Genomic DNA, 14,457 nt, shown 5'->3' with positions numbered 1-14,457 from the left:
TAGGGAGAGGCAACAGAACCGATGAAAACATGGTTTATCAACAGTGTACCCACAAGTTGCATGCACAAGCTAGTGAAAGGGTGGCAAGCGGCCACAGAGACAGAACGGTCAGGACAAAGGCAGCATGAGGGCTGAAGCCTGCACAGCAAGAGCCAGGTGGGTTCCTGGAGTTCCTGGAGCACATGCAAGGGCCTGGAGGTGAAACAAGCTTTGAATGTCCAAGGGACTAAAACTGGAGGCCCCAGGAGCTAAGTAGGAGGGCGACAGAGGGGAGGTAGAGACTCCCCTCTAGTGCTAGACTCATGCAGGTGTCATGGGGGTTGAGTTAAGACACGTAACGGCTACTCCAGGAAAACCATAATGAACTGGACAAAGAAAAACTTAAAAAAGAAAAAAAAATTAATCTAGTCAAGAAACAACGTGAACCAAAATCCTAGGGAGAGACCAAAGAACCACAAGAAAAGAAGCCCAGAGGAACTGCAGGTAGAAAAACCATGGGTGCCTTCCCTGCCACTCCCCCACCCCGATTTTTTGGAAGGGTCAAGGCCTGGAAGGTCGGCCAGAGCTCAGTCCGTGGGGCACCTTCACCCCGATTCAGGCACTGGCTTTTGTTCTGAAGCCAGTAGGGAGTCACTGAAAAACATGGAGCAGAGAAGCAACCCAATCTGGCATATTCTAAGGAGTCGCATGCAGTCCCACGGGTCAAAACCTGTTAACACACTGATGTGGTATTCAGCAGTATTGTTCCTGCTCAACTGCCTGGTGATGGGGTGCAACATGGATGGGGCAGCTGACAACAGGGCACTGGGGAGGCTGCTGGACAGCACCGGGTGCCTGCTGCGCCTGTCCCACCCTCAAAATCCCCATTTATCAGACATGACACACGTGAGTTGATGAGTAAAATCCAGTCACAAATAACAGTACTTCAGCCTACCCACAGCGATGTGTGTGCATACCTGTGACAAGGTGCATTTCTTGTTAATAAGCAGACGTGTAAGCACTCAAGACTCGGCTTGTGCTGTTTTGTAAAATTATTTATTAAGTACAAATATTTTAAGTCATGTTACTTAAACACATTAACCACAGTTTGTAGTGTGTGGTGGCGCATGCCTGCAATCCCAGCACTCATGAGGCTGAGGCAGGAGGTCAGCTGTGACTCTGAAGTCAGCCTGGGCTGCAAAGTGAGTTCAAGGCCACCCTGAACTGCATAGTGAGACTCAATCTTTTTTTTTTTTGGTCAGCAGAACTGGGAATTGAACTCAGGCCCTTGCACTTGCCAAGCAAGTGCTTATTCTACTGAGCTGTATCCCCAGCCCCGAGACTCTGTCTTAAAAAATAAATAAATAAATAAATAAAGGAAAAACCCAGTCTATATCTTGCACACAGCCCAAGACCATTCCTCCTCACTCAGTGTGACCCAGGCAAGCCAAAAGGCTGGACCGCTGTGATGTAAAATATTACTCCAGCTCGTAGAGAATGGCCTTCAGAGGGCCAAGGCCCAGCAGGGACAGGGATGCAGTTGGGAGGCTGCCACGGTGACCCAGACAGGACACAGTAGTGACCAGAACCACAGGGACACGAGTTACAAAGGAGCAGACTTGGTAAAGGATTTGAAACTGAAGAGATTTCACACGACTCGGCACTCTTAAGTGGATGGATGGAGACCTCTCTCCAAAGGGAAGGACAACAGGCTTCCAGGGCAACACTGGGACTCTGCATAGGGCCGGATGAGGGGCTGCAAAAGCTGCAAGCGGGGTGTGGACTGGAGCGTAACAGCCTCAGGCCAGGGCCTGCCTGCGACAGCTGAGCCCCTACTATCCTATGGGCACTAGAATCACCTCGGCCTTTCTAGCACACTGCCACCTTCAGAAGCCGAAGACCCCAGAGCAGAAATGTATGCTTTTTATTTCACGAATGAAAACAGGATTAGGACGAGGTACCTTTGTTAGTCGCCACTCAAGTACCACCGAAAGAACATCCTGGGGAAATAAGGGAGTGGGGGTGGGGTGGGTGCATGGCCAGGACAGAATTATAGGTCCTGGGGCCTGGATCTCAAAGGTGAAAGGACCTGGAGCCCCGGGGCTGAGGGAGGGCCAAAGAGGGAGAGCTGCACGCGGACTCACCACACCAGCACCGTCGCACTGGCAGATGCGAAGGCCATGACAGCGGCCAGCAGGGCCAGGTTGCCCAGCGTCAGAGCCTCTGGCCGGGTCAGCAGCTCACCCAGGCTGGGCCTCCAGGGCTCGATCATTTCCGCGTCCCGCGGCGCCCAGCGCAGCACTTCCCGGAACGTGACCTGCAGCTCCGTCTCCCCGCGCGGGGGCGGGCCGGTCACTGCGGTGCGTCAGCCCCGCCGGCCCCGCCCCGCCAGGAGGCCCCGCCCACGCCGACCCCGCCCGCACCGTTCAGGAAGAAGTAGAGCCGCGCCAGGGGGCGCTGGTCGTGCTGAATCAAGCAGCAGAAGGTCCCGCGGTGCGTGGGCTGCACCGGCCGGATGCGCGCCAGGTACCCTCGGGCCCGCGGCATATCTCGGAAATAGGACGCGTCCCGAGTCCGGAGCTGCGGGTCGGTCGGGAGAGGGGTCCGCCTGGGCCAGGTCCTACAGACACTGCCCAGCTGCAAGCCCCGGCGTAGCCTGGCCCCGCCCCCAGCCTATACCCCTTCCCTTTCCTCAACACCTCACCGTTCTCTGTAGTGCTGACACGCCCATCCCAGGACCTCACCTTCCTAAGCCTTGGGGCTCCCCTTGCAGGAGGCCTGTGGCTACGCGGACCTCCCCATGAGCACCCCTTGAACGTGAACCCACCCGCCTCTCTACAATCTGGGGCGCGCCCGCCCCGACTCACACCTGCTGCGAAGCTCCAGGAGTAGGTTACCTCCTCCTCCGGCAGCGTGAAGCCCACCACGCAGGAGAATAGGGCTTGGTCGCCGCGACTCACCCTCACATCCTGCACTGAAGGCATGGAGTGGCACCGCAGACCCCGCCCTCACCCCCCGTGCTCCCAGGGTGGCTCAGCCCCCAGCGCCCACCCTCACCTGGACAGTCCAGTGGGAGGTCGCACAAGGTGGAGTAGCACCCGTGGCAGAGGAAGCGCCGGCTGACCTCCTGGATCCCTGCGGGTGAGGTTGCAGGCCTAGGCTGCTGCAGGAGCCCCATCTGTGTCCTTTGGCCAGGTTCCGGGAAATGAACCCGCCTTGCCTGTGTCACTATGTAAACGCTCTAGGGACCTCTCCCCGCTGACCTAGACCCCAGACCGTTGACCTGGTTGACTTATTTTCTCCAAGGCACTTAGAGGCCTCCCGATCCGAGTCCCACTCATGCTCTTCGACCCAAATCACCTCCCTTACCCGAGGATTCCGAGTTTGTCATTGAATCCTTACCGCAGGGAGGGATGCAGGGCTGGACTGCAGAAAGAGAGGAAACGTCACTACCCTGAAAGCCCGGGAAAGGTCCCAATAGAAAAGCTCCCAAAGTCTTTTACCTAGCAGGACACCAAAACCAAAGGAGGCGGAGCCAGGCACACAGCACCCCTCCGAGGGGCGGGACCAGGCACCCAGAGCTCCTCAGGGCGGGGCCAAACCCAGCATCCTCCTCCAGTGGGCGGGGCCATACCCGCGGGGCTCCTCCCCAGGCATACCAGGCAGGCTCATGATTCCTGCTGGTCATCTCTATGGAATGTAGGGGGCGCACAGGACTGTCCCAAGAAGGGTGCTAGCTGGATAGGACACATGCCAATGGGCCAGAGCCAGCCAGATGCAGTGATCCAGGGCAAAGTGAGCCAGCCAGAAGTCCCACATTCTGGGACCCAGCTCTTGGAGAACTACCGAGGGGACCCTGGAGTGGGATTTCTCACCGTGCTTCTATTTTACCTTTCTTAAGCTGTAGAATGGCCGTCTTCATCTTTTCTGCAGCAGCAGGAAAGGCAACCTCAAAGGACCCTGCAGAGTGGGGAGGGCCCTGTAGAACCAGCCCTGGCCTATGGCTGGCAAAGGACTCGCCCTCACGGTGTCTGTCCCTTCTGCACCCTTAGGTCTCTCTCAGTACCACACACAGCTCTTGCCTCCTCACCTCCTCCAGGGCCTTCAGTCTCTGCTGGATGGAAGCCCTTGGCTATATCTGCCTTTATCTTGTTGGGCAAGAAGGGATGATAACCATCAAATTCCTCACCCGGATCCACTAGGCCTTCTGGGTGCTGACTTAAGAATTCCTTCTTCCTCGCTGTTGAACCCTTCTGCCTACTTTCAGTTCCCTTCACAGAGAACCACGTTCCCTAGCACTCAGGGCCTCTGCACATGCCAACTTCGGCTTGGAGCACATCTTCCCCTATTCCTGGTCATCCTCCACGTGTTAACCTCATGTCACTTCCCTAAAGGTGTTCCACTGCCACAAATCTATACCCTAATCCAGTCTGTTTTTCTCTCATAGTACCCAATTCATTTCGTGCATAGTTCTCACCAGTTTGCAAGACACATCTATATACGTCGATATTTAAGTCCATCGGCCAAGTGTGTCTTTCTTTAGTGCTGTCCTCAGAGCTCATGAGTGGGCCAAATAGCTCAGCAGATTAAAGCGCATGCAAGCAGCTGCAGGGACGGGGTTGGACCCCCAGGACTGCCGTGCCAGCCGGCCCCAGGCCCCAACCCCGCCCTCAGGGTGCGCTGAGACAGCAATTAAGACGGGTGTGGTAGCGTGAGTTTATAATCCCAGCTCTTGGGAGGCTGTAAACAGGCAGATCACTACAACTCCAATCTAGTAGTAAGACCCTAAACACCCTGTAAACCCTTCCCTAAAATACAAAAAAAGAGCTCATGAGACTTCTTAGAAAGAGCTTGATGAATATGTGAAACATGAATTCCAGATCCCAACTGGAACTGGAGACCACAAGGGGAGACCTAGGGCCCAGATCCATCTCTTGGATGTGTTATATTTGGCCTGAAGTGTTTTGTTTTTCTTCCTATTATTTAATGAGCCGGTTACCAATATATAAAATTTGGGAAGGTCACATAAAATGTTTGGCATGTCTTAAAAAAAAAAAAAAAGAATTTGGGGGCAGGGAGCTGTACTGCAGAGACGGAGTTGCCATAAGGCAGCAATTAGCTGCCAGCTTGGTGGCAGCTACACCCTTTAAATAAGACACACAGGGCTGGCGAGATAGCTCAGCGGACTAAAGCACCTACTTCGGCAAGCTTAGGCCAACACTGGTACCACGGTTGGATCCCAGGTACCACATGCTGCGCCAGCCCGCCCGCCCCCCAGGGCGGACTGAGCCAGCCAGAGTCCAGAGTATAGTGGCGCAGGCCGGTAATCCCAGCGCTGGGGAGGCTGAAAGCAGGTGGATCACTGCAAGTCTGAGCTGCATAGTGAGACCCTGTAACAACCAACCAAATACATTTAAAAAATAGGGCAGGTGTGTGTGTGTGCGCGCGCACACACACACACCCCCCAAGCTGCGCTATTCCTGTCTCCCTCTTTCAGGGGCACTGTCCACAGTTTCTGCTTCTGACCCCTCTGTCGGCCTCCAGGCTGTAAGATTTTGTGAGGTTTCTAGAGGACAGCCCAGTCCACCCCATGGAGGTGGCACTGCTGGATACCTGACATGCAGTGAGGGTATGCCACCAGGGTGTGGCAGTACACAGACTGTGTCCCCCTGCCCTAGTCATATGCTGAAGTCCTAAACGCCCAAGCCTCAGAATATGACTGTATTCAGAGAGTGGGCTAATCTTATAAAGAGGTGAGCTGGGCCTGGTGGCCCACGCCTGTAATCCCAACACTCAGGAGGCTGAGGTAGGAGGATCATTGTGAGTTCAAGACCAGCCTGGGTTACAAAGTGAGCTCAAGGCCAGCCTGAACTGCACAGCGAGATCCTGTCTCAAAAAGAACGAAAAAAGAGATGACGCTCCCACAAGGCCATCATGATGGGCTCTCGTCCAGTATGAATGTGAATACCAGTGAGACGAGTCTCACTTCTGAGAAGAGGGACTTAGGGCGTGGACCATGGGGAGAGACAGGGGGAGGAGCCATCTGCAGGCCACACGAGAAACCAGCCCTGCCTGCACACACCACCACCCTCATCTTGAACTCCAAGCCTGTGCAACTGTGGAGAAATAACTTCTATTGTTTAAGGCCCTCCGTCTGTGACACTTTGTTACGTGGCCGCCAAACAGGTAACTTTTATCTTCGGTAACAGAACACCACACTCCATCTGAGAAATGCTTTCCTCTCCTCCCAGCTAAAAGATTTCACTGCCAGGCCTCAGGGCCACATGACCAAGTTATAGCAACTGAGATGTGACTCAAAGTGGCATATGTGAACCACGCAGGCAGGAGCTCGGGTCCACAAGAAATTGGAACTGCCACCTGGTGCTTCCCCCAAATGCCTAACTCAATGCTTATTTTACTCGGAGAAATAAACTTCTGGTTTGCTAAAGACACTATGAAGAGGGGAAGGAAGGCTCCTCTATGATTTAATGCCATGCAAGGAGGGAGGGAATCAGAGGACACTGGCTGGACAGCCTTCGAGGAGGCTGACGCTGAAGGACTGCAAGTTAGAGCCAAGCCTGGCCAGTTTAGCCCGGCTAAGCTTAATGACTTGACAAATACCTTGTCTGGGGGAGAAAAAGAAAAAAAAAAAAAAAAAGATTGGGGATGGAGTTCAAGGTGAAGGCCCTAGGTTCAATCCCCAGGCTAGCCAAAAAAAAGGGCGGGGGCTGAAGGCTGAAGCGTGGATCACCGGGGTGCACAGTCTGAGAGAAAGGCCACTGAAGCCAAGAAGTGGGTTCAAAATGAGAAGTCAAGGACTTAGAGGTCTGTCCTTGGCCACAGAACAGGAGTGTGGTCTGGAGACAGCAGGATGGCCAGGAGGATGTGGTCAGAGTAGGGCGCTCAAATGAGAGGCCAGAAAGCTGGAAGTCTTTGAAACCTCCTGGGCCAAACCAAATGACTCATGGGAGGGGGAGCGTGGACCATACCAAGTAAGCTGAGGAGGTATACAGGCTGCGGTGGGGGGGGGGGTGAGGCAAAAGGTTCAAAACGGCAAAGGTGTGGGTTACACCACTGCACCCTAAGGCACAGGATTATTATTCAAGTCTCTCCTGAAGAGGGACACGCAGTTAGGAGCTTCAGCTCTGGTCCAGATCATGTGGCCTTGAGTCCCAGGACATCCATCTATGAGCCTGTCTCACACCTGAGGGGTGGGGTGCAAGCCCTCATCCCTATGTGACCCCTGGCCAAGTGACAACTTGTTGATCCTCTCTACACTGATAAAATAGGGACCACAGGGCTGGTGGCAGGTATTAAATGCCACACAACATAAAAGCATGCGGATCCTAAAGCATCTAGCAGCACCCTTTGGGCCTGGAATGGGAGGAGTGACCATCAGACCTTAGAGGGCCGGGCTTCAAGTGCACACAATGTGTTGTAGAAGGTACGCTGCTGATGTGACCATTTCCAGATGTGAGACGGGGACACTGAGGCACGGATCAGTTCAGGAAGTGGTCTGAGCTACACCTGAACCCAGCTCAAGCCTCCACACCCAATCCTCCTTCCAGTATTCTGCCCTCTTTTCTATAAAGCCTGAGTGTCACTTACCCAAAACCCATCAGACCAGAAATGTTCCACATGTTCGGACTTTTTAAAATTTAGGGTAGTTGAGGTAATGCTGAGATAGAACTCAATCCTAAACACGACTTTTCTTTGTGTTTCACCTGCACCTTATACCCAGAGCTCAAAGGTCATCTGACACAGTATTCTGAGTGCAGGCTCTGTCACGTGTCCCCTGGGCTGAGGCCTGTCACACGAGGTCAGATGTGGGATTCTCCACTTGGAGAGTCATGGTGACCCTCACAAGAGTTTCGGATTTTGCAAGATTTCAGATTCCAGGTAAGGGATGCTCTAACACTCTCTCCTCTCCATGACTCACACACAGACAATACCATTCTTGGCCACCAAGAGGCAGCCCTAGGCCCACTGGCCTTGCTCTCTGGCCGGTCATCTGGGAGAGGCCAGGCACTCACCCTTGCTTCTCCCCACCACTCTGGTCCAGAGCCTAGGCCAGCCTAGCCCCAAACATCTCCAAGGTCCACCCTTCCGGTCCAGCTGAGCCCAGCTTCCTCACCTGGAAAGTGGGGCCCTAAACCCATCCTACAGGGCTGGTACAAGGTGTTGTTAAAGAGCTTAATGTGTGTCCATACCTGAGGCAGGTGTAGCACACAGTAAAACCTTCGAAGTTGCTCCTCCTTCCTCCTGCCCTACCCCTAGGCCCTGATTTGTCCTGGCCAGGCTGGGCCATCATGACAGGCCCAGTCATCTCCCGTGGACTCCTCACTGGCCTCCTGACTTCTGCTCTAGCTCCTTGAGGCAGCCAGTGAGAAAGATGGGCCCAGACCTCTGCATGTCAGCAAAAGCCCTCCCAGGAGATCTGGGGGTCGCTGGGTCCTGAGACCCACTCATCTCCCTGCCCCAAGTCCTTTGCCACCCCTTCAAGTTCAACTCCACTCCGGGCCCCACTGGCCCCAGGGCCTTCGCACTGGCTCATCCCTGCACCCGGACCCACTGCCCACATCATCTGGCTCTCGCAGTCAGCTCGGTCAGGTCTTAGCTCCACTGGATCTTCTCCTTTGGGTCTCATCCGATCAGCCAACTGTAATTATCACCACATCCCCTTCACCTTGTGCTCCTCCAAAGCACAGATCACCATGGCTGAGACACTAAACTACTGTGGAAGTGTGTCTGTGCCCCACAGGCCCGATGCAAGGGCAGGGCACTGGCAGACTTAGTCCCAACTGAGCTCCCAGTGGGGTTCTTGCTGTATTCAATAGCCACATGTTTACACATTGTATGGGCCTCTGCTGAACCCGGCATCCAAATGTCCAGCTGTGCCCGGATGTCCAGTGCATCCACACAATCACTGTCCCCTCGGGCTCTGCTCCCACACTCACTTCAGGGATGACCCACAGCCCAAAGAGCTCTGGAGTCAGACCCCAGGTACTCGAGCCAGGCCCCAACATCCTATCCAACCCCTGTCCGTCACCATAGTCCCAGCCTCCTCCACTCTCCTCCAAGTCTGTTCCACAATCCCAGATCCACACCTTCTTCCTGGTCTTTTCAAAGCCCCGGGTGACGAGACAGCACTCAGAGAGAGAGAAAGGGCATCTCCCTAACCCTGTGTCTCTCCTTCCAGCTCCAGGGTTCCTCGGGTCTCCCCTTGTGATTGGGGCATCTCCCACAGAAGCCTGCTCCACCCTGGCCCCTGGAGGACTCCCCAGAAGGATACAAACTTCTCTCCCTTTGAGGAATTTTGACATAAAGCATGGTGGAAACAAAAGGAAGCTATACTGATGTAGAAACAAGCCCTGAGCTCTAGACCTATGCAATGGTCAGTTTATCCTACAAAACAGCGCCTGTGGTTTCCCAAAAGCCCTCTGACCCTACCACGAAGCCACTCTGGGGGTTCAGGGCAGTATGTCAGTGGTCACCTGTGTGATCACTGCTATCTGCTGTGCTAATACGGCCTCTCAAGACACATGTTCCCCTGGGGTGACACACGTCCCACCACACCACAACAGGCGTGTTCTCCTCCATGCAGCGCTGGCATGTGTCCTTGTCCCAGGAGGAATCTGGCCCCATCTCTCTTCATGGCTCTCACCTCAGCAATCTGCTCCACAGTTCCTACCTGGTGCGCTGCCCCCAACTGCTTTAATCATAAGGACAACATGCATGCATTCGTCCTGTGGTCAAGAAGGCCACCCCAGGAAGCAAGAGAATCGTCCCACTTCGTCAGACAGACAAGCTGATGGCAGGTGGGATGCGGCGAGGCTGCTGGACCTGTCACAGCCAGTCTACCTACACAAGACCTCACTAGGTCTCTTCCTTCCACTCGCCCCCACCTCCTCTCTAGGATCAGCAACTCCTCCACCTCTGTACCTGCCCTGGCAAACACCCAGTCTCACTCATGTCCCTGATGTCACCCCTCAAAGACAGTGGTCACCACCCAAACCCAGAGTCTCCTCATCCCCCAATCCTGGGGGCTCTGAGCCCAAACTTCAGGAGACACTCACCCAGGGCAGCAGCTTCCTCCTGCAGGGACAGAGTCATCTGGGTGAAGGTGTCATGCAGGTGGCTTCTCTCCTCATAATCTGACAGTGGGTGAAGGCAGGAACTGGAGAGGTGGTGCCACTCAACATCACGTCCCAGGGAGAGGACCCGAGTCTTGGGGGCTTAGCTCGAAAGTCCCCGGCGGCCTAGCTGCTGCCCAGTCCCGCCCAGGGTCTTCTTTCTGCCCCCTTTCCCTGACTCTGAGGCGGCTCTCACTCTACTTCAGTTTTCTTTCCCAAGCGTGCTCCACTCTTGTCTGTCTCTCCCTCCCTCCCCGTTTCCTAAGACTTGCCAGCTCCTCCCCAGTCCCTGGTCCATGTAGAAGGGACCCCCTCCTCACTGATTTCCATGTCTGAGAGACCCTGGAAGGCACCAGTGAAAGCTTCCTCACACTGGTCAACCTTGGGGCCCTCTACCCCAAACATCCTGCAGATGCCAAGGCGCTCTGTGTAAGTCGTGAAGCACAGGAGACAGGCCCACGTGGTTGCCCTGAGCACCAGCAGGAACTGCAGGCTAGCTGGGACAGCACTCACGAGGACCAGCAGAGCCATTGGAGGATCTCAGTGCCTGGGGAGAAGCTGGTGACCTTTGTGAGGTCACTACAAGAGGGGGAGGGGCCATGGCCAGGGACCAGAGGTCAGAGGTCAGGCTCAGGAAGAAGGGGTCAGGGGCTGGCCTGCAAGCCCTAGGTTTGTGGTCGGGCCAGACGCCAGGCTCCCAAGAACCTCACCTGTGACCCTGGACGTCTTCACAGGTTAAAGGGTCTCAGGGACCCAGAGGCCGGCAACTTATCAGTCCTGACAGGCCCTGGTCGGGGGTAGGAATAGAGAGACAGGCAGACACAGGATACTCCAAGTGATAAAAAACTAAAAGAGGACCAAAGAAAAGAGGAACAGACATGAAGAACCACTGGGAGGGTCCAAGACCGGAAGCCAGGGGCAAGGTGCGAAGAGAGATGAAGCCGTCAGGACATGAGAGGCAGAGAGCACAAGAGACACGGGGAAACAGAGAGGCCAAAGAGATAGCAGATGACACAGAGGACCGGAAGCTGGGATGGGACAGAGGAGCTAACCTAGCCACTGCCAGGGTCTCAGGGCAGAGTGTGGGCCTGGGGTCCCCGCCGCCCCGTCCCGTGCAGGGCGCAGCCTGGGGAAAGCTAGGAGGCCGTATAGTGATCTCCTTGGGTGTCCTCCTCAACTATACAACCTCCTACCTCAGCCCGGGGGGCGCGGCAGGTGGGCAGATCGGACAGATGGACAGATGAGGTGGGGGGCCAGGAGGGCCAGGGAGGGTGGGGAGGGCCGGGGAGGTCCCAGCCGCGATGGTGAGCCCCCGACACGGACCCACAGACACGAGCTTGTGTGTGGCGAAGGCCCCGCAAGGTCGGTTCTACGGGTGGGTGCCAGGACCCAGGAGTCCAGGCCCCCGGCCCCCTCCTCCCAAGGAACCTAGGAATCCAGGCCCCAGGCCTCTTCCACCCCAAGGAATGCTAAAGTCCAGGGTGCAGTCCTGTCCTTCCCAAGGGACCCCTCCTCCCAAGAAATCCAGGAGTGCAGGGCCCAGCCCTCCTCCCTCGGAACTGGGATCCAAACCTCAGGTCTTCCTCCCCCAGGAACCCACGAGCTCAAGCCGCTGTCCCCTTCCTCCTCAAAAACCCCAGAGAGCTTTACCACAAGCCCCTTCTCCCCAAGGAACCCAGGATTCTGAATGTAGTCCTGTCCTTCTTAAGGAATCCACGCTTGCAGGCCCCGCCTCCTGCCTCACACTGGTGTCGGACCAGGGCTTTCTCCCGGAGGAGGCAGAGCCTCACAGGAGCCTTGGCTTCCTAGGTGCCCGAAGGAGGAAACTTCACCAGTCCCACCTTCTCTGACAAGGTGGAGAGACTCCCCAGCCAGGGCTGAGGGGCATCAGAAGGTGCAGAACCTTCAGGCTTTCTCCATCATTTCTTCCCCATTCTCCTCCCTTTTTCGGGCCTCCGCACACTTAGCAGGGTAACAGCTTTGGTCCCCAGGAGCTGTCACTGCTCTGCCCTGAGTCCCACCGCTCCGGCCCCTCCCAGACCATTCGTTCAGGTGTTGCTGCCGCACCCCCACCCAGCAGGTGAGCAAAGTAGGAGGCTGAGCCCAAGGAGGCCCTGCCGCAGGTGGCTGGGGCCCGGCCCGGGGAGCCCCACGCCCGCCTGCCGCCCTAGCGCGCGCACGGCGGGTCCCCGGGGAGTCTCCGATACATCCAGACTGGGGAGCGGGTTCCCCCTCGGCCTGGATCCATGTCTGCCTTCCTGCTTCTTTCTCTCGGCGCCGGTCTTTCTCACCCTCTTCCTCGTTCTCGTCTGCATCTTACCTGACTGCGTCCCCTCCCTTCCTCAGTCCCTCCGTCCGTCAGTCAGTCTGTCCGTCCAGGGCTCGCTCCCGCCTCCTCCGGATCTCCCTCCCCGCCGGCCTCTCCCTCTCCTTTCTCTCTACCTGGCTCTGCCTTTCCTCCTGCCTTCTCCCGCCCCGCTTTGTCTCTCTCCTTCCCCTGACCCCCTTAGTCCCCCCGCTTTCTCAATTTCGCTCCCCTTCTCCTTCTCTTTCCCCTCCTCCCCCCTCCTCTGTCTGGCCTCCCGCGCCTCCTCCCATCTCCCAGCCTTCTTCTCTCGCGTCTCTGTCTCTCTCCCTTTCTCTCCCGGTCTCCCTCCCTCCCCTCCCCTCCCCCATCTCCTCTCTCCCTCTTTCTCCTTCCCTCTCTCCCTCCCCCTCGCCGCTCCGAGCCAGGTCTGGAGTTGGGGGTGGGGTGGGGGTGGTGAAGCAGGGGCCCCGGGCTGGGGTAGCGACCTGCTGGGGAGGGGGAGGAGAGGCGGGAAGGGGGCGGGAAGGAGGGGCGGGAGCGGGGGAGGGGGAGGGGGCCCGACCAGCCTGCGGTCGCACCGGCCCCCTTCCCTCCCGCAGCCTCCCAGACCCTCCGGCGGGTGCGAGAGTCAGGCCAAGGTGGGGAGGAAGGGGAAGGGAGGAGCCCCCCCAACCTGGCCCGGAGCCCGGCCCGGGCTCCCAGCATGCCCCGGGGCTGCCTGGGGCCTGGGGCGGGGGGAGCGGAGGGGGAGGCGAGAATCTTCAAGATTCCCGGGACCAGAGCATCCCTCTCCCTCTCCGCCCCGGGTCAGTTTCTCATCGGGGAAACTGAGGCCGGAGAGACGGGTCAGGACTCGTTCAAGGTCACTGGACAAGGCGTGGGCGTAAACCACCCCCGCCCAGGTCTGCTTTGGGGAAGGGGTAGGGGCTGGACTTCCCCCAGGTCTGGGTCCCCCTCCCCCTCTTGGCGGACCCTAGGGAGCCCCCAAGGGTCAGAGAGCAGACCCAAACAGTCTGGCACCATAGCAACCAATTGGCCCCGCCCCCTTAACCCCTAGAGGGCTCGACTCCAGCTGGGGTTAAAGGGAAGGCAGGGACTCCAGGGTTCTAGAGAAGGACCCCCACACACACCCAGTCCCAGCACCAAGGCGTAAAGATGCTAGGGGAGGATTCCTGGGTGATTCAAGAGCAAGGCGCTGGGATCCACGATCCTGAAGAGCGGGATCGGAAGGGGTGGGGCTGCAGTGTGCAGCCCCAGGTGCGAGAGAAGAGGCCCGGGGGCCCGACGCCGGGTCCTGGGGAGACGGCGGATGCTACCATCCCGAGACTAGCTGGGTGGTAGACTCTGGGTCCGGATAGGACTGGGTTGGGGCCTGGAATTCCAGGTCCCCAAGGGAGCCGGCCGCTGGGCCTCTCCCCCGCCAGACATCCCCTGCCCTCGGCGCTGACCCGGGCCTGTCTGGCAGTCCAGACAGCCTCCCCTCCTCCTCGGCCCCCTCCCGCTCGCGAGGCTCACCCTTGACCCCTCCAAGCCCGCAGCCCCATCCCTGCCCCTCCCCCTCCCCGCGGCCAGACATTAACCCCATCGCAGCCGGGGCGCTGCCACCGCCAGCCTCCGTCCTCCACCTCCCCAGACGTTGCGGGCATCTCGCCCCCAGCCTCCGCCACCCCACCCCGGCCCTTCCAGCCCCGCCGCTCTCTTCCCTCTGGAGTCTAGGAAGGGTTCCCTTCCCGTACAGCCTCTGGAACCCCAGAATCCAGGTCCCCAGCCCCCTTCTCTGAGCCGGGAGTCCGGGCTCCAGACACCACCAACCTCCCGGATCCTCCTCCGGGACCCCAAAAATCCATACCCGGAGTCGTCGACCCTGGAGAGCCCTGAGTCCGGGCTGCAGCCCTCGGCCCGCTGACTCACCTCCCGCGGTCCCGCGGCGGGCAGGGTCTCTCCATCCTCGCGCCGCACCCGCGCCCCGCCGGCCTCCTCCCCGCGCCTCCCCGGCGCCCTCAACGCTGCGGCCCCACTCCCCGCCCCGGACCCGCG

General features: G+C 57.7%; 1 protein-coding gene across 4 annotated transcripts; it reads right to left on the bottom strand.

Moving 5' to 3' along the window:
* Positions 1–1,313: 1,313 nt before the first annotated feature.
* Spaca6 (sperm acrosome associated 6) lies at positions 1,314–10,782 on the bottom strand. 4 transcript variants are annotated; one of them, XM_023704877.1, is made up of 9 exons: positions 10,433–10,782; positions 10,056–10,133; positions 3,871–3,939; positions 3,382–3,405; positions 3,037–3,114; positions 2,847–2,953; positions 2,403–2,559; positions 2,124–2,334; positions 1,314–1,979 (listed from the first exon to the last, which is right to left on the bottom strand). In XM_023704877.1, exons 1-9 carry the CDS (start codon positions 10,641–10,643, stop codon positions 1,946–1,948), a joined length of 969 nt encoding a protein of 322 aa, XP_023560645.1. In that variant the 5' UTR covers positions 10,644–10,782; the 3' UTR covers positions 1,314–1,945. The 4 variants fall into 4 exon arrangements, with proteins under 4 accessions (XP_023560645.1, XP_023560646.1, XP_023560647.1 ...); XM_023704878.1 differs by lacking the exon at positions 1,314–1,979 and having other exon boundaries at positions 2,132–2,334; positions 2,849–2,953; XM_023704879.1 differs by lacking the exon at positions 1,314–1,979 and having other exon boundaries at positions 2,132–2,334; positions 2,847–2,948.
* Between the last annotated feature and the right edge of the window lie 3,675 nt (positions 10,783–14,457).

Source organism: Octodon degus, unplaced genomic scaffold (genome assembly GCF_000260255.1).
Source record: "Octodon degus isolate 3935 unplaced genomic scaffold, OctDeg1.0 scaffold00206, whole genome shotgun sequence".
Classification (NCBI taxonomy): domain Eukaryota; kingdom Metazoa; phylum Chordata; class Mammalia; order Rodentia; family Octodontidae; genus Octodon; species Octodon degus.
This window is presented reverse-complemented; position numbering and strand designations above follow the sequence as displayed.